Raw genomic sequence first — 19,063 nt, 5'->3', positions numbered from 1 at the left:
CATGCCGGTAAGTGATACAGAGAGGGGAATCATGCATAAACTTCCTTTGCTATGAGGTATAAGGTATAGCCTGATCTGGATGACCTTGAACCCTTAGATCGCAGCGCTTCAATTGGAAATATATTATACACAAGTCGATATTTTAGTGCAGTTTTAAACCCAAATCCGCCTCATATTGTATTGTCCTGAACGTATTGCCGAGCTGCGTGGAATGTAAAATTGGTATAATTGTAATTACCGCCTTCAAGTTGTGGTGTCTATATTTCCAAGCACCTTGTGTTTTAACAGTCGCATCAAGGCGGAATCCATAACCGAAGAGCAATTTATTTAGAATGAGTGCAACAGTGCACTTAAACAAGCCCACAAACACGAAAGCAGCAAAGTGCTGTGTCCTAACTTTATTCTTTGTACCCTGGTCTTCCCTATCATCATCAGCCTATCTACGCCCAATGCAGGGCAAAGGCCTCTTCCGTAGATATTCAATTATCCCGCTTCTGTGCTATCTGCCACCAATTCATTCCCGCAAACTTATTGATCTCATCTGCCCCTCTAACTTTCTGCCGCCCACCGTCACGCTTGCCTTCTCTAGGCATCCAAAGTGTTACCCTTAGTACCAACAGTTATCTTGCCTTCGCGTTACATGCCCTTCCCACACCCATTTCTTCTTAATTTCTACTAAAATGTCATTAAAACGCGTTTGTTCCCTGAACCACTCCGCTCTCTTCTTGTCCCTTTATGTTACACATATCAATACCAATTCCATTGCTCGTTGAGTCGTACTCAATTTAGGTTGAACCCTTTTATGAGCCTCCAAGTTTCAACCTCGTAGCTGAGTACCGGTAAGGAGCCGTCATACACTTTTTTCTTAAGGGACAATGGTAGGCTGCCATTCATTATCTCAGAATGGCTGCCAAATGAATTCCACCCCATTATTATCCTTCCAATTATCTCTGCCTCATGATTGGGATCCGGGTTGACAACATGGCCTAAGTAGATATGTTTGCTTACCACCTCCACTGCCTCGCAACCTATCTCAAACCGCTATGCTGTCCCGGAGTTATTGATCATTACTTTGGTTTCCTGCATATTAATTTTTGGGTCTGCAGTTCTACTCTGCTTGCTCAGTTCGGTAAGCATTTTTTGCAATTCGTCCACCGAGTTACTTCGCAAGGCGTCGTAATCTGCAAATAGGAGGTTATTGAGGTATTCTCCATTAATCTTGACGCCTACCTGTTCCTTACCCAATGTTTTCAGTGCGTATTGCAAATATGCTGTAAATAACATTGGAGAGGTTGTCTTCTTGTCTGACGCCCTTCCTGATAGGTATTTTAGTGCTCTCATTATGGAGGACGATGGTAGCTTTGGACCCATTTTAGATAACCTGTACTATTTTAACCTAATGTTCGTATAAAGCCTGATTCCGCAATGCCTGAATGACCACTGAATATTCGATCGAGTCAAATGCTTTCTCATTATCTATGAAGGCTATATATAGGGATTCACTATACTCCGCGCACTTCTCTATCCCCTGACTGATGTTGTGAATATGGTTCATGGTTTAATAGCCTTCTCTATAACGCGTTTGTTCATTACGTCGATTTAAATCTAAGGCGGCAGAAATTCTGTTAGCGATTACCTTCGTAAGAACCTTGTAGACGGCTCACAGTAAGCTGATCGGCTTGCAATATTTTAAGTTCTTCATGTCACCTTTCTTATGGATTAGGATGGTGTTCGTAATCATTCAAAATTTTGGTACACTCGCACTCATTGGGCATAGCGTAAACAGGTTTGCCAGTTTATCAATTACGATTTTCCCACCACCTTTCAAGAGGTCTGCTGTTATCTGATCCTCACCAGATGATTTGCCCCCTTGCATTTCATTCGAAGCCTCCTTTACTTCTACCCGCCGCGGTGGCTCAGTGGCTAAGGCGTTGCGCTGCTGAGCACGAGGCCGCGGGTTCGATTCCCGGCCGCGGCGGCCGCTTTTCTGATGGAGGCGAAAAGCGAAAACGCCAGTGTGTACGAGATTTCGGCGCACGTTAAAGAACCCCAGGTGGTCGAAATTAATCCGGAGCCCTCCACTACGGCGCGCCTCATCGCCTGCGTTGCGTCGGCGCGTTACACCCTACAATCAATCAAATCAATCCTTTACTTCTGTCGTTAATGGTGGGATGTCTATCTCATCTGAAGTACTTCCTCGTTAGATATTACCCTGGATTTCGCAGCTACTGTACAGATCTCTATAGAACTCATCGGCTACTGTAACTATTTTATCCCTATTTCTGATGAAATTGCGTCGCTTGTCTTTAAGTGCATACATCTGTTTTTTCCCATGCCTAGACGCCTCTTCACTGCTTTCAGACTGCCTCCGTTCTTTACACTATGCTCGATCCTATCCATATTATACTTCCGTATATCGCCTGTCTTACGCTCATTGATTAACTTCGAAAGCTCCGCTGGTTCTATTCTTTCAGCTGGGGTGGAGACTGTCATGCTTAGCCATTTCCTAATTAAATATTTCGTCTCCTGGGAACGCTTACCAATATCCTGCCTAGCTATCGTACCTTCGACTTCTACTGCACACTCCGTGATAAAGGGTGTAACATTGTCGCTGGCTTCCTGAGTTTTAAACTCTGCCACCTGGGTTAGAGCTGAATATCGGCTCTGCAGCACGATCCTAAATTCTTCAACTTTCCGTCTTCCGACTAGCTCATTTATCGGCCTATTTCGTACAAGCTTGTTACGGTCCCTTTAATGCTCTTCTCTTGGTGTGCTGTATCTTTACCAACACGACTACCGAGAAATCGTCGTCAAGGGCCATGCTCGGAGAACTGATATAATGTTGTGTTGTTGAATTTTTTTTATCAGACACGGATTTCGCTGAGCAGTGACTTACTAGTGGGTGTTCTATATGCATATCGTAAACGCTATTGCCATGAAGCACGAATTGACATCGCAGATTCTGAAAATTGTGAGCATCATCCGTTAGTCATTTTAAAGCAGCATCAACTCATAAAGCTTGAGCCAGAATATCTGAGCTCACGGAGGAATGGGAATGATGGTCAATAAACATAGTTTACTTCCTGATGCTAGAGATATTAGCCAATAATTTCAAGTACCCCAGCTGGCGTAATGCAAAGTTGAAAATCATTACTTTACATCGCAAGAGAATAATCCCCTTGGATTAATAAACAAAAAGCTTCGACTGTGTAATTGATTTGACAGATGAGGTTCACCACACTAACAGAGGAGGGGCATTTCGCACGAATCAGCCTGGTCTGTGAAATAGCTGGTTACATTGAAAGTTATTGGCCAACAATCTATTTATGTCACTGAAATTGTGAGAAGGCGCTTGGCATTTACCTTAAAAATAGGAATAAACTCGTGCAAGCAAAACACCCTTATTTTATTTTGCTATACGTCTATACGTAATTTGTTTCCCAGTTTTTAAAGGGACCCTGCAACACTCTTTGAACAGTGGAAATGAACCATCGCGACGTTGAGATTGCACTGCCAGGAATACCTGAGCCAAATATTAAACGTGTGCGTGAAGCGGTGAGCACGTAAATCGCTGTAAAGGGCGCAGAAAAACCAACCGCACTCATTTCAATTTCCCTTATTATGCACCACCGCCACCGGTGAAATGACATCATTTGTGTGGTGGCTATCCTATTGACTTTCGCTGGTCAACTTCACGGCTTACTTCTCGCATTTCCTGTGACGATCCGCCGTCGTTGGCGGTATGCACTAACCTCTTCTATGCACAGCAAACGTTTATTGCTTCAAAAACGCCCTACAAGCCTGAGCGCTTGTTTGCGCCCAGGCAGCCATGCCTGCTTTTTTGTTGCACCAGACCGGAAATAGACTCCTCCACGTGTCGGATAAAAGAGAGAATTCCCCGGCTTGTGATATATCCAAGGCCGCCGAACTGAACGTAGCTATGTTTTTGTAGCTCTGTTTGTAGCTATTTTTTTATATTATGTGCTCGAAGCTGTCCCATTGAAATCACAACTGTAGAGTCATGGACAAATGAAATGAGAACACGAAAAATGAAGGCTACATTAAAGTATTGAAGTCTTTATTGAAGTCTATATTAGAGTCGTTATTAAAGTATGGAACTCTATATTAAAAAAATATTAGTGTCTTTGATGCCCGGCGTAATTGCAGAAATAAACATGAAAGATGTGGCTTTCGACCAATAGCGCCATTACAGCACCTCCACGAACAGAATTTTTCACCTTTGTGTGTTCTGGCTCATATTTTAGTGTTCGCATTTCTTTTTTTTTTCGTGACTACATATGCTCCCGAAGATGAATTTTTTATCCGCGATGACAGAACTCGTGGGGCAGGGGCCACCTGTTTAAAGCCTTTCAGGAATCAGCGTTAGCTACATTTTGTGTTTAAAGTGAGTGCAGTCTCGCATTTTCGTGGCTTCGCAAATCGACAAGCGGTGATTATATTTCTCTGTCGCAATTTCCCCGCAGATGTTCATGCTCGCCAACGCGGCTGTCACAGGACCCTTTGTAGGACTACTTCTGCTCGGTTTAACGGCGCCTTTCGCAAACTCCAAGGTACGTTCTGCTTGTCTCAGAAGGAATGCTGCGGTCAAAATTAATCCGGAGCCCTCTACTACGGCTCGACTCATCGCCTGCGTTGCGTCGGTGCGTTAAACCCTACAATAAATCACTCAATCAAGGAATACTGGTATACATCAGTGTCCGGTGGCACCTGCGACCGTACACAGCTGTTTGTATTGACAGAAGTTTATCCCGGCTCACTAAACTGCTCTTTTATCTACAGGACTTTTTAAGAGTAGCCCCAAACCAAAGGGAACGAGAAAAGTCTGATGTTAAAGTTTGGAAATAAGTGTGCTGGGTACAAAAACCAAGACCTCTTTGCGTACAAAGAAACAATGATATATATTTAGAGGTCGTGTACGGTACTTGCAGGGGCAGTAAGGTTACCGCAGGCCCGAAAGCATTAGGGTACTCAGTAAGAAATCCGCGAAGCATGTGCTGAGTAGACTACCCCAAATATTTCATTTCATGCAAATAATATCCCGCACGGTGATTCAGCGGCTAATGCGCTGTGCTGGTAAGCCCAAGAATGCAGGTTCACTACTACCAGCGTTTTGTTCTTTGCTGCTTCTGCGGAGATATGCAATTGCTTTTAAATTATCTATTTCTTGTGCCCCAAACATTTTGCTGTGGTCAGGTTGTTTGTACAGTTGGCTTTCTGTAATTTTACCTGTTTTATAACATACTATTAAAGCTTGTCCCAGTACTTTTCTTCTTGATAGCTGCAATTGTTTGAGCAAGGTATGCGAAATATTTTTTTGTTATATGTTGTCCCCTTTATCTAAGGATATGTTTATTTTGTTTGTCGCGCAGGCGCTATTTCTCTCAGTAGAACATACCATTCTCCAAACGAACGTCACTGTTACGGTTCAGTCTTTGATTGTTAAGTGACATATTGACACGTTGGGCTTGATGGTGAGGGCCGGTTTAGAAACTGCTATAAGTTATGCGGTAATTTTCTGCATAGTTCGCACATTCACCGATTTCCGCGTTGGGAATACCAATGGCTATCTGAAATGGAGAAGCCATGTTTATTTACTGTGCCACGCTATCACGATTTTAAATGGCTTCTAACCTCTTTCTTCTGCACGGCAAATGTATTTTTGTGCACAAATGCAGTACAGCCTTGTCGCTAAAATTGAATCAGGACAGTGCTGATAATTTTAGGGTAATTACTTCGTTTCCCTCGTTCACCCCATATAAACAGTTACCCCTCATTCGTTTCCTTCGACTTAGAAATATAAACCTAAGCGATGTGTTTTGTGCCAGCAATGAAATGTCGGATTCAAAAACTGGGACAACATTTTCATTCCGAAGGAGCGAAACGCCGTACATTTATTCCAGGTGCTCAAGACGGAAATCATGAACTTGTTTTAGAACCGCTAGTATTATTCACCCTGTATCTAGCCACATTTTTGAGCGGTAGGTGTCTTACGGGGTTGTACGTTCAAAACAAAACTTCACCGTTTCTGTACGATCACTTCTCCCATGCCAATCGATCGCTTCATGGCTACATTGTTTACTTACTGGTGTGGTCCACGTGCTTACCAGCACGCTTTCTACCCTTGCTGTTTGCCCGTCCCATCAGCCACCTGTTTGCTGCTTCTTTTGGACTGGCGTTCTTCCTCGTCTATTTCAATGAGCTGCGTTATCCACCAGAACATAATTGAGAGTTTGAACCAGCATTGTGAGGAGCTTACTGATGCAGAAGCTATATTAAAAGCGTATGTTCGCAAACCACTGTGGCCTTTTCGCTCTATTTTTGGTGTCCCTTGCTGGCCTCACACACATTTTAGGTGTTTAACGCGCCAAAGCTCCACTTGGCCTAGCAGGTGCGCCATAGTGGAGGGCTCCAGGTTAGTTTTGACAATCTGTGGGTCTTAATGCGCAACAAAATCTCGCGCAAGGCTCTTTAGATTGTGGGTTTCATCTGAAAAGCAGCCATCGCAGCCGGGATTGAACCATTGTCTTCGGGATGTGCAACAACACGCCTTAAATACTCAGCCACTGCGGTGGGTCACTGATCCCCCTTTTTTTGTTTTACAGCAAAGCAGTCTATGGCTTGAATCCAGCAGATTATCGCTGTTGACCAACCGAGATTAAACCAACAATTTTCAGCGTTTGGAAAATACATTAGAAATACACAAAGGTCCTAAAGCCACTACATTTGAGAAGGCGGCTGATATTTCCCCTACAAAAATATCTTCGCAGCCATGCATCTGCGTAAAGAGGTGAAGCGGACTGCAAGTGTATCTGTGTCACCTTGGTCTTTGTAAGGTAGATATCCGACATCGTGTGTTTCACAGTGAAGCATATCCTCTCCGAAAGAGTATGGTTGCAGAAATACTTCATGCTGCTCTTCACCGCCGCCATGCATTCTCCTCACCACGAGCGTCGTCTCTCTCCCCTCTGACGATGCGCATTGTCACCCGCTCTCCCGCGGCGATCTGTGTGGTGCATTACAGCCCGCCTTGTCATTGGCGAATCCACGCTGTAATAAAACGTCATTATTTGTACCCAGAAATCGTGCGTGTTCTAAGTTTACGACGGGGATGTTGCGCCAGTGTCCTTGTAATTCAACCTAACGTATCCCAAATATAGCTCGACTCCAAACGTCATTATCTGTACCCAGCAATCGCGTGTGTTCTAAATTTACGACGGGGATGTTGAGCCAGTGTCCTTATAATTCAACCTAACAAATTCCCAATACAGCTGAACCACGACATACCAAATCCCAGCAAAGCGCCCGCTTCGTGGACTTCCCTCTTCACAGGGTCCAAGCGCTCTGGTTTTTAGAGCTGATTTTCTTGTTTTGAACTTTATCTATGGTGTTTTCTTCTGTTGAAGTGGCTGTTTCAATTCAATTTCTGTGAGCCTGACAGTACTGTTGCTTACTTCATGGTCCCATACGACAGATATAGATATGGTTCATGTGAGTGATGCAGCATTGAGCCACAATGACCATCTGGTGACATTCTGCGCTAGCTTGTAACTAGGGGCTTGAAATTCGCACATAATAATAAAAAAATTCGGCGCCAACCAGCCAGAAGAGGAATTATGAACGTGGAGTGCGTATAAGCGTATTGGTCGCATATAATAAAAGCAGTCATACGTAACCATTCCTATCGAGCTGATAAAAGGCCAGTCGTCTGGCAGTGCACAAATCATTAACGTATCATTTCCGTGATAAGCTACTGATAATTAGTAACAATAAATAACCTTCGCTCCCCTTTCAAGATTGCGAAAACTAGTTGAAAACCGGTAAAAGGGTTTTCAGGAGCAGCCGCACAACTGAATCTGTAGAAAGCTGTGTACAATTATGGCTAGCCCAGGATAATAAATCAAAGACTACTTGCAATTTCAGGTAGTGCACTTCACTTGTTGCCGGCCTTGCAGGCTCGCAGGACTTTGGAGGTTAGTCTGACTCAGATTCTGCTGTCACTACTTGAATGAATATCGTGCAATGGCAATGGTCAGATGACCCTTGGATGCTGATGTAAAAATTGTTAGCTCTCTGCTTTATAAATAACTATAATCGCAGGTTTCAAACAAATTTAAAACAGGCCTAACTATAACACATTTCAATAATCAATGATTGCTTTTGAGTGAACATCAGCGCTATTTGAACACGCTCATGCAAAGCATTGAGGCTCAGTAAGCTCGCGAATACAGGCTCACACAATACGTTCTCTATTACCAGAAACGAGGCAAACGAGATTTCGGGGCTAGTAATCTTAACTGAAAAAACGGGTTATATTCTCGGCCACTCTCAGTATAATTCAGAGGGACCGCTTAACTTCATTTTTTCCCTTCTGTTTTCGGGAGCGTCTGGGCAGTTCAGTCACCCGCTCATTAGAGCCGCTAATCTTCATATCTTTCGCAGGGCGCCGGCACCGTAACTCTCTTCATTGTGGCCTACCAGCTTGCACACATGCTTTGCAGACTGCAGAGCGGCATGCGTGAACAAAGGATGCCCGTGAGCATTGAATACTGTGCAGACAACACCACTGGGTCTCTGAACGTGCATAATGTCACCGTGGCTGCATCGGACACAACGTAAGTTAAGCTTCAGCAAAAAGTATTGGCATAACAAAGCAACAAGCGCGGGATATTTCCAGACAGAACAGTCGAACAAAATTACAGGAAATTGTATTACTGGAATAAGTTGATGTGTTTGTTTCACGTAATAGGGAAAATATACGAGCATGTCTTACCCCCTCTTAAGTTGGGAACCTCAACTCAATGATTTATAGTTGAGCACCCTGGAAGCGACCTGACACCGAATGGACATCCCGGAATTCTCTGCGCCCCCATAGAGCCTAAGGGGGTTCCTCTACGCAGCATCCGTACGGGGCTACGGCTGCGCGACCAGCCATCCACTCGGAATTCAAGCTGGTGCGGGAAAGCCGCCCATCGGGCGTACACGAGCCCTGCCGCCGAGTGGTCGGTGGTGCTTCGGTGGGCGGTGGTCGTGTTTGAGATGCACCAATGCGGGGTGCAGCTTCAGCGGCAACAGCGCGGCAGTAGAGGGGCTTCTCTGCACGGCATCGGATTCCTCGTCCTCCGTCCTCAGGGTGGTGGGTAGAAACGGGTCCCGCACTCTAGCTCTATAAAGCTATACAGATGACCCCTGGAGGAAAAAATGGAGTGAGTGTGCCGGCAGAGATTGCGTCTGCGTGGTGCGGAGGCAACTTTTGCTAGCTAGTGAATGCTGCGCCTCTGGGTGATGCTAGCGCATACTCGCGTCCCCGCCCAACTTCCCCGCCGGCAACTTGGCTGGCTCCTAAGCAAAAAAGGCGCAATGGCGTGTAACGTTAGGCAGGGGACAGCCTTCTCTCCCCGCCAGCTACGCAGCCAACAGATCGGATGGAAAATACTTGCGTTCGGCGCCTCATGACGCGTGCAGCAGATGGAGACGTCATGCCGGCCATCTGCCCATCTCCGAAGGCAAAGCATACTCGCATTCGGACTTGTGTGGCAGCGGCCGATGGGGACGTAAGACAGCCAAGTACTCGCGTTCGCAGTCCAAGATAATTTAAGTGCTCTTTCTCTACCCCAGGAACCAACGTCGTCTTTTTCGCTCAATGTGTCAATAATATCTCTCGCACTACAACCAACACACCTTACCAGGCATATAGTTCATGTTGCTTTTTGGGGCCTCTTGTAGTAACCCGTATTGTAGTTTCCACACGCACTTGTGATGCCATCCTTACATAGTGAAATGGTGTGCCAAAACATTACACACGGTTTTGCTGAGCAAGACACAAAATATGGTGTAAAATCATAAGATCTAACTGCTCATACAGTGTTTTTCATGCACCACCATTGGCAGGTGCGTGACACCCGCAGCAAGGTTACAAGTACCCGCACAGCCTTGTTCCCGTCGACCCTTTCATTGATTGATTGATTGATTGATTGATTGATTGATTGATTGATTGATTGATTGATTGATTGATTGATTGATTGATTGATTGATTGATTGATTGATTGATTGATTGATTGCATCGATTAACTTCGATAGCTGTTTTGTGAAGTACTTTTTCGATTCAGATCTGGATATGTACCACCGCCGATAAGGGTGATTCGAGTGGCAGAAAGACATCACCTCTAGTGCGGCTTAAGATGTCGGTCCGTAAGTGTCATCATTACCATGTCTACATTGTAGCTTTACTTCTGCCATTCGTTAAAAAGCCTGTTTTTTCCTTTCACTTTTGGTAGGCCTATCTTAAACTTCTCACAGCCACTTCTCAAAGTCCCTTCTCACAGTTTAACTAGCTATCACTCAACGTCCCATTCGCTTTACATGAAGCGGTGGGCGCGGTTTGACAACCTCAGACTCAAGTAGTAACGTTTGGCTTAGGGTCAGCGGGCCGGGCGCGTATCAGTATTTGTTTTTTTTTTCTCACAGTGCCGCCAGCAGTGCGGCTTGCTCCTAAGTGCCGGTGTACCTTTCGCCGCTTCATCTCACTTCGGCTAAGTCCAGAGAGGCAGCCTGAACTGGCTTTCCAATGAAAGAAACTTTAGAAAATCTTGAGCGAAAATAGTTCTCTCGAAACATGGCCACAATGGTGACAAAGATTGTAAGAAGGCGTGGACTGATGATCAGAACGCCAGTTTCTAGCTATCCTCTCACGACATTTCCGATGAGCGCAAATTTATTAAAATAAAAAGATCACCGGAGCTGTAGCAGCTGAACCATTTAATCCTTACCCACTAACCCAGTACCACACCTAAGCAGCTCGGTTCTTTCCTCAATCATTTGCCTCGCGTTTTATTATATTCATAAATCTAAAGCCCACCTTGTACATTGCTAGGAAAGTGAATTACATTGACTTAGATACTGGGACATATCTGCACTGGTCATCAGCAATATGAGAGAGAGATGTTGGGGTCATCGCTCCTTAAAGTTTTCTGCTTCAGTTTTGGGCGGTTAGTATTTTCGGCAGCTTGAAACCCTCTTAGAACAACTGAAAGCAGTAATGGCAAACTCGCCCACCGTCAGCCTGACGTCTTTCCACAGGTGCTGCCATTCACACTTACATATTATCATTTATCAGCAGAATTAAGATACTATTAGCTGTTTCACCGCTAGGTGTGTTCTGTTTCAAGGTCCACAATGTCTTTTTTCTTGGAGAAGCTTGTTCTGCTTGTGCTTTTCCTGAGACACTGTCGAAATTTTCAATGATTTCTTGCAGGCTGAAGGGAATATTTCCATTGTTCCGCTTGTCTACACATTGGAGCAGTTTCATCAGTGCAATCGCCACGTACCTTGGGGGACTTCTGCTCAGCGTTCTACTAGGTATCCCTATCTACCTAAGCACACGTATTCACGCACGAAAGATATACGGATATATTTGCACTAACAATCAGGTCCTATTTCCGTCCCCTTAAAACCCAGTTCACAGGTACAGCGCATTGTAATGACAAGTGCATTGACTAATCTGCCATTATTTTGTGTAGCAAGAGTATAATTTCTTTAAAATATTGTTATATTCTTAATCGACTTTTACTACCGTGTGCACTTGTATTGCCAACTAATGTACAGTGCTTACGCAAATCCCGTTCGGAACAACTTTCCTGCAAGACTATGTTGCCAGTTGTCACAAGTTAAGCACCCTTAGTTTGCTGTTGCTCTCTGCTCTCTGAATACACTAGCTCTGAGATCTCCCAGTCGGTTTATAATCAGAGACTGCGAAAGGGCTGCTCAAAAATTTACCTGCGCATATATCTCACCCACAGCGCAAAGAATTATCAAGCGAAACGCACCAGAGGACTCAGTGTGGCTCATATGAACCACAAAACATTCCACCTACTCACCAGCAGCCAGCTGCGAAGGGAGGCGTTCGGTAGCTGTGAACAAACTGTACAAGAAGCCCTGGTAAAAAGATCCACCGAAGTCGCCATCAGCCTTCGCCGGCGGCAACCGCGATTCGCGAACCACTCCCCTGACTCAAGTTTTTAAAGCGGATCTTTTTATGCCAGACTGATGGCGTAGACGTCCGAGTAAATCCTACTTCAGAAAAGCCGACCTTATACAATGGATTTCACAAAGGCTGCATCAATCATGCTTTCGCATACAATCATACATCAATCATGTCCTTGATCACCTAGCGGACCTCTCGTATTGCACCAGATGTCTGGCAGTACACACGGCTAGTAATGATGATGATGAAATACAATTTAATACAATTTTTAGTAGGTTTTGGCTTTGCCTTTGGACTTTGGTGGTTTTATGTTGGGTGTTTGCTTTAGAATTGGGCAATTTAGATTTTGGACTTTGACAGAGTGGATTTTATGTTAAGGCTTTGACTGAGGTTCAATGGGAAAAAGCTTGGCGTTTTAACCATCTTTCTGTTATGAAAGAGGCTTTTATTTTATGTCCCTCTACAAACGTTTGCGTTGTAGAACAACGTCTCCATCGCCTTCCAATGTATGTGCGTTCGCCCTGCGTATGTCTCCCAAGAAAAACGCGTTAGAAAAATTGGTACCTTAGTGTGTATATTTATACTGAATACGCACCCAACCTTTTCATCCAAGCTCCAGAAAGCGCAAAGAAACTGATCATGCATTAGGTCCTTCTACATCAAGGCTATAACCGTCGCAGCCAATGGGGACATAACAAAAAGGACAAGAATGATCAATTATACGGCTGCTCTAACAAGTCGGAGCCTACAATAAATGAATTACGAAAAACGTTTGCACCGACAAAATGTGTATCTATTGTTTCACAAAAAACGTGTCTTTATATCTACAAAAGCATTGCGAAAGCTCCGCACTTCTCACTGGCATGCCAAGTCAGAACGTGGCGATTCCCCACAAAGCCATTGTACAAATCATATACCCGCGGGGCATAATGCAGTTGATAATAGCACTTGTAACGCAGAGCCCAGGCAATCTTTGTTGCTTTTATGGCACTTCTGGCATAGAGTCGTGATCTCGTTTTCCTTCAGAAAGCACCATAACGGATAGTAAATTGCCGTATAATGGACAATTTGGCTAGTCGGTAGCTGTTCACCTTGGCTTTCAAAGCTGTCTCAACCCAGGTACGAAGAAAAAAGGAAACACGGCGCTATGTCGTCTCCCTTTCTTAGTTTCTGATGGTTTCAACACTTTCCTTCAAACGGTTTCAATAGTGAACTTTCCTTCCCAACTGTGCGCACAGCTATCGGCGCAATATTTAGAACAAGATAGTGGGCAGGCGATTATAGCGCCACTTCGTTAAATAGTCAACTGAGGGGGCTTTTTACGCCTTACTGTTCTACAAGTATTTCGATTTCAGCCCTGATGACGTGGTTGGGCTCTTCGTAATACGTAATGATCGAAACGTTTGTACGCCATGGTTAAGCACCTGTTGCATTATATTTTGTGTAGTGGGTCTACCATTACTCGTCAACTGCTCGCAATGGTTTTACTGCCCTTAGTAAAACCATCGTACTACACTGCAGTACGTTTGGCAATGCTTGGATGGGACATTTAATGCCTGTCGGTGGCGAAAATTTGTACGTCAACAATGTCAGTAATTGAAATGCTATGACAATATTCATGAACTTGCAATGTCTGATGTGCAACCTTGGCTCATTTTTTTGTCACGTTCCTGTTTCAACTTCGCGGCAGTGCAAGCACTCCGAAGCATTCTTGCCCGTCCAAAATGTCTGAAATCGGCAACCGCAAAGTTTGGTGACTTACGTAGAGGAAACTTGCAGCTATCACGGTCCAGCCTCCTTCACAACACTCACCGTCAAATGTGCACACCCCGACAGCAAAACGCTCCGCAGCGCAACCTTTCAGTGTTGAGGCAGTGTGTCGACCGCTCGAAAATGATGGTATCATAGGTCAGTTTATTTTTAAAAGTGCGTATAAAAAATTTTGTTGAGCCATTTTTCTAGTTTGTTGGTTCTGAAGATTAAGCGCAAGCCCCAGTGCCTCCAAAACAGAAATAACCACCCAAAGACAATTAGGCAGGTACACCCACGTGTCGTTTAACAAGTTTTGTGCCCTGTTGTTATGTCGGAAGCAGGGAATAAGGTCATCTTGGCTTGCAGACTGTGTTACAATTAGCAACCCCCGTGCAAGCATTTATTGTGTAAAGCTGATCCAACAATCCTCCAAAAATCGTCTAGTGTTCTTTGACCGTCGATATGGTTGGTAATTTGTCCCCTTTTGTTGAACATTTCATTTCCAGATGTGAACTGCGGTGCATTTGCCATTGTAGATTGTTTTCTGGGTGCAACCTAATGTAGCTACAATATTATTGAGGCACTTGCCACAATTTTGGCGGTAAAACGACATTATACCATGTTGCATGGGAATGTACTACAGATACAAGGCCAGGCAGCACAAAACCAACAGGGTATCAAGAGCATTCGGAGGTAGCTCTTTCCAGGTCATACCTGAAGCTTTAGAGTAAATTGGTTACCCGGCAGATGTGGGACAATTCGCTGGAGCCTTAGAAAGAGGAGCCAAATCCTTGCTCTGCCATGGATATCTATTTGACTTCCTTTCTCCAAAACGTTGACGATGGTGGTTTAATTATTTGTGCAAGGGTTGATTCAAACCGGTTGGCTTACCTTACTCCCCTTTTTAAACATGCTGTTACTGCTTCTATTAGAAATTCACCGCCTTACTTAGCTTAGATTAGGTACCCCAAACGATGGCCAGCAAATTCTAGCGATATTTTGTCATAAAAATGGGCTCCCCTCACCAATGCGGCTATTTGCTGCGCCTATTTGCGTTTGTCACCTTGATTGCTTATAATACCAATATGATTTGTACCTACGACGCGTAGCTGCGATATGTTCCTAGTGGTATTAGCTTATGACACAAGCTTATGGCACAACATTGGCCTCAGACGGCAAGTAGCCCGCGTGAAAGAAAACAGCGCTGGAAACGGTACAAAAAGCCGTCCATGAGAAGATGGCCTACGTGATGAATTTTAAGTTCAGAGCTTCAAGCCTGATGGCAGCTGTAGTTTCCGCGAACTGGGCTATCCATGTCTTCGAGTCATTTTTATGCGTGATTTGATTGAATATATGGCTTTATGCAGTAAAAGCACGTGGATTGAATATATGGCTTTATGCAGTAAAAGCACGTGAAAATGTTTATCATTCCGAGTTTTTTAAAACGAGTTTTCGGCTCCGTACATCGTGGGAAGGCGTAAAGCTTTGTTATTTACTTAGCTTGTAAACAGTGGACAGTGTGCCGCTGGTTATGAAAATATGCAACAAAACAGAATTTCTACTTTTTTTCGGGTTTGTCGCGCAAACTAATGGTTAATGAATCCCACAGGAAGAAACCGTCCCGCTCCTGATACTGCCAGCAACCTTTCCAGTGAACTGTTTTTGCCTCTATGGCGACTACTGCGTCTTATGCCTATTAAGGAACAAACGGTAAGTGTACCAGTCTGTCTATTGCCTCATACAAAGACATGCTCCGCAGGTTTTTATATGTATTCACCACCTAAGTGCACCAAAAACCGCGCGCGGTGCATCTCATTACGTTTGGGTAAAGTAACGTTTATAATTGTAGACTTCATTGTAGTAAAATTTTATCGATATTGGGTTCTCTGTACGGCCTAAAATGTGCAATATAAAAGACAAAAACCGTTTATAACAAGGGCTTGACATCTCTTGACATCTAGCTCTTGACATCTGTAAAACGCATTTTCACAAAGACGCAAAAGTTTGGGGAAAAAATAGAAACTATTACGCGAAAATTCTCCTGGCTTTCTCAACAAGATCTTTTCCTGTGTGTGTTTATTAGTAGCATCCCCTTTGTGTCTACCAGTGCAAAGGGCCGGAATCTAATTGGATGACCCTATTTAAGGCAGGCATTTCTTGGCGTAACATGCCCCCAATTTAAAAATACTTCCTTTGGAGCCAGAGGTATTTGATGACAAAAATGCAATACGTTGTTCAACCATGACTACGCTCCCTTCACTCCCTGAAAATGATGTATTTCGTTGGCCCTATTGTACTTTATTGATTCCTATGATACTGTATACATTCTACCCGTATGGTCCTCCAGAATGTCTACAGAATTGACAACAAAGATAAATAAATAAACAGAAAAACCTTCTCGCTATTCAGTTAGTGTGTGTTTGTGTGCCGACGTGTGAGTGTGTTGTCCTGCTTTTATTGTACTAAGGATTACACTTCAAAAGCCTTTTTTCCGCTGAGGTTTCTAGTAAATGTTTTCATGTACTTACCAGCAATGAATACGTCAGGAACAACCAGTAGCTTTAGCCTGCTATTACAAATCTACAACTCCTGTTTCTGCGTCGTTCCCTTCCTTAGCTAATACGTAAAACACCCGCCCGCGTGTTTGCAGAGCCTGGTTTTCGGCAATAGGTTGCTGGCCTCAGACATAAGACCGACGTCACTTTTGGCCGTCCAGATGACCGTCCTCAACGAGGCTCACGCACAGCGACCTCGGAAGTTCTCTTCCCGAGGCTACAAGTTTCTCCTTTTGACGGTGAGCCACGTGTGTCCACACCGATTGAGGATCGTGTGAAGACGACGGCCGACAGTCACCCGAACCTTCCCGATGTCGTCAACGTGAACACTGCGAACCGTTTGGAGCTCTACTTGCCGGCTTAGCAGACAGATGTCTTGAAGTTCACGTTCCTGACGGGGAGCGAACGAAACAAAGGCAGATACGACCGCTTTGCGCCCACCATGACGTCCGCAACCTCGACTCAGGCTAGCGTGAGGCCAGAAGCTCCTCTAGAACTACTGCTCTATGACGGCGGTGCAAGAACCCGTTCCATCCAACGCTACGCGCGACGCAGAGAGGGCTGCCTACCTAGGACAGAACAATCCAAGTCTATCAAGAACCATTTGTCTGGTAACGTCCGGCAAGTCATTGTACAGGAGCAAGGCGTCGTTGCAGCACAGGATTAGTCACACCAAAAGGCTGAAGATTGGGCTGAACCCAAGACCTTGCAAGAGGGCGCCTTCTACAAGGTAGCATCGAGCGTCCCAAAACAAGACGGCTGTGGAGAACATGAGGCTACGCCTGCCGAAGACAAAACAAATGGGATGCTTCCGCCCAAGCAGGCGACAAAAAACGTGAGGCAAAGGACGTGAACGAAGACGTAGAAGCCACATCGTACGTGTCCGAGTACATCTTCGTTGCAGAACTCTTGAACAGCGAGTCCTTACTTGAAGTTTCGGAAACCCGTCGTAAGCACAAGACCGGCCTCGCAACTCCGCTACATTAGCTGCACAAGGACTACCGCAAAAGCAAACGTTTGACAGCTGCACAGCATCATCTTCAGCAAAATAGGTACATCACCGAAGAATTGGAGACGTTTCAAAGACCTTGCAGCGCAGTTTTGCTGGCGACCGCTTCAGTTAGGCGGCCCTTGGCTGTCCTGAAAGCGGCGAGACGGCGCCAGCACCACTGGAAACGGAAGAGGATACAGAGTTTGCCAACAGCTTTCCCTGTTTTGACCTGGATCGAAAAGCAACTTTTTGCATCGTGGACATATTGATCGTCGTCGCCCCGATTCTCTCGCGGGCGGGAGTGAGATATGTGGTTAGTCGTTGAAGCAGTGTAACCTAAGATTACGGTGCCCGTGTCTGATGAAACACTAGCAGGCTATCTTCTCCCACTGTCTCACTCCACTCGCAAGACACCTGAGCAGAGATATGATTCCGTCAAGAAAAGGAACGCCATCGCAATTCGCTCGAGCTACTTAAACACAGCTACCTTAAACACATGGGCTACTTAAACACAGACATTTTGGTCTTGTCTGTCTGTCTGTCTGTCTGTCTGTCTGTCTGTCTGTCTGTCTGTCTGTCTGTCTGTCTGTCTGTCTGTCTGTCTGTCTGTCTGTCTGTCTGTCTGTCTGTCTGTCTGTCTGTCTGTCTGAGGTGAAGAGGTTTATTTGTCCATCGAAGCAGATACATAACATGCCTCGATGCCTGTGTGAAGAGGTTTACTTGTCCATCGAAGCAGATACATAACATGCCTCGATGTAACTATGCATCGGGTAACAAATACACATTACAAAAGGGAACCACACATAAAAGCAACAATCCAGAAGTGGCTGCCACTGGTCTACATACAAGTTGTAACATTGTGTACCACGCAGGGTACAACATACACAGAGTGGAAAGTTGAGTTGTCGACAAATGCGAACGGTAGCTTCAGGGTCGAAACACCACGAATGTGGGTAGCAGTGCAACCGTCATAGATAGTCACAGATACACACATGCTAAAGTGAACACTGCAGATAACTATCTATTGCATGTATTCTGGTAACAAGGATAATATTCTAACTTGTTTTAGTATGGTTACAAGGCTAATATTCAACTATTCGTATTTCCAAACGAATGACCACCGCATGGTAAGATCTCGAATTAGGCTAGAGTTGAGGAGGGACCGCAACAAGCTAGTACGAAAGAAGCCGATAAATGAGCAAACAGTAAGACGTAAAGTAGAAGAATTCAGGATCGCGCTGCAGAACCGATATTCCGCCCTTAACGAAGAAGCCGAGCTTACGACACAGGAAGCCAGCGACAACCTCACACGCATTCTCACGGAGTGTGCAGTAGAAGTCGGGGGCACTATTGCCAGACAGGATACTGGTAAACTTTCACAGGAGACTAAAGATCTAATCAGGAAACGGCAAACCATGAGAATCTCTACCGCAGCTGACAGAACAGAACTAGCAGAGCTCTCGAAGTTAATCAATAAGCGCAAGAGAGCTGACATACGGAAGTATAATATGGAGAGGATCGAATACGCTGTAAAGAACGGAGGTAGCCTGAAAGCAGTAAAGAGACGTCTTGGCGTGGGGAAAAATCAGATGTATGCACTTAAGGATAAGCAAGGCAATGTCATCACAAATAGGGATAAAATAGTCACAGTGGCCGAGGAGTTCTATAGGGATCTGTACAGTAGCCGGGACATACAGGATAATGCCGAACGAGACAGTAGTTCAGAGGAGATAGACATCCCACCAGTAACGACCGAAGAAGTAA

At 44.8% G+C, this 19,063-nt stretch overlaps 1 protein-coding gene across 1 annotated transcript in view; it reads left to right on the top strand.

The window, feature by feature from the left end:
• Position 1: 1 nt before the first annotated feature.
• Positions 2–19,063, top strand: part of LOC144146624 (uncharacterized) — a 26,624-nt gene continuing 7,562 nt past the window's right edge. Inside the window, exons 1-6 of the mRNA XM_077678561.1 lie at positions 2–7; positions 4,485–4,571; positions 8,461–8,633; positions 11,273–11,376; positions 15,363–15,463; positions 16,404–16,547. Coding sequence (XP_077534687.1) covers positions 2–7; positions 4,485–4,571; positions 8,461–8,633; positions 11,273–11,376; positions 15,363–15,463; positions 16,404–16,547 — 615 coding nt within the window. The remainder of the gene's footprint in view (positions 8–4,484; positions 4,572–8,460; positions 8,634–11,272; positions 11,377–15,362; positions 15,464–16,403; positions 16,548–19,063) is intronic.

This window comes from Haemaphysalis longicornis, unplaced genomic scaffold (assembly GCF_048455015.1).
Source record: "Haemaphysalis longicornis isolate Haplotype H1 unplaced genomic scaffold, Haemaphysalis longicornis Haplotype H1 scaffold_7, whole genome shotgun sequence".
Classification (NCBI taxonomy): Eukaryota; Metazoa; Arthropoda; class Arachnida; order Ixodida; family Ixodidae; genus Haemaphysalis; species Haemaphysalis longicornis.
Note: the sequence above shows the minus strand (reverse complement) of the source record. Positions and strands in the feature narration are given on the sequence as shown.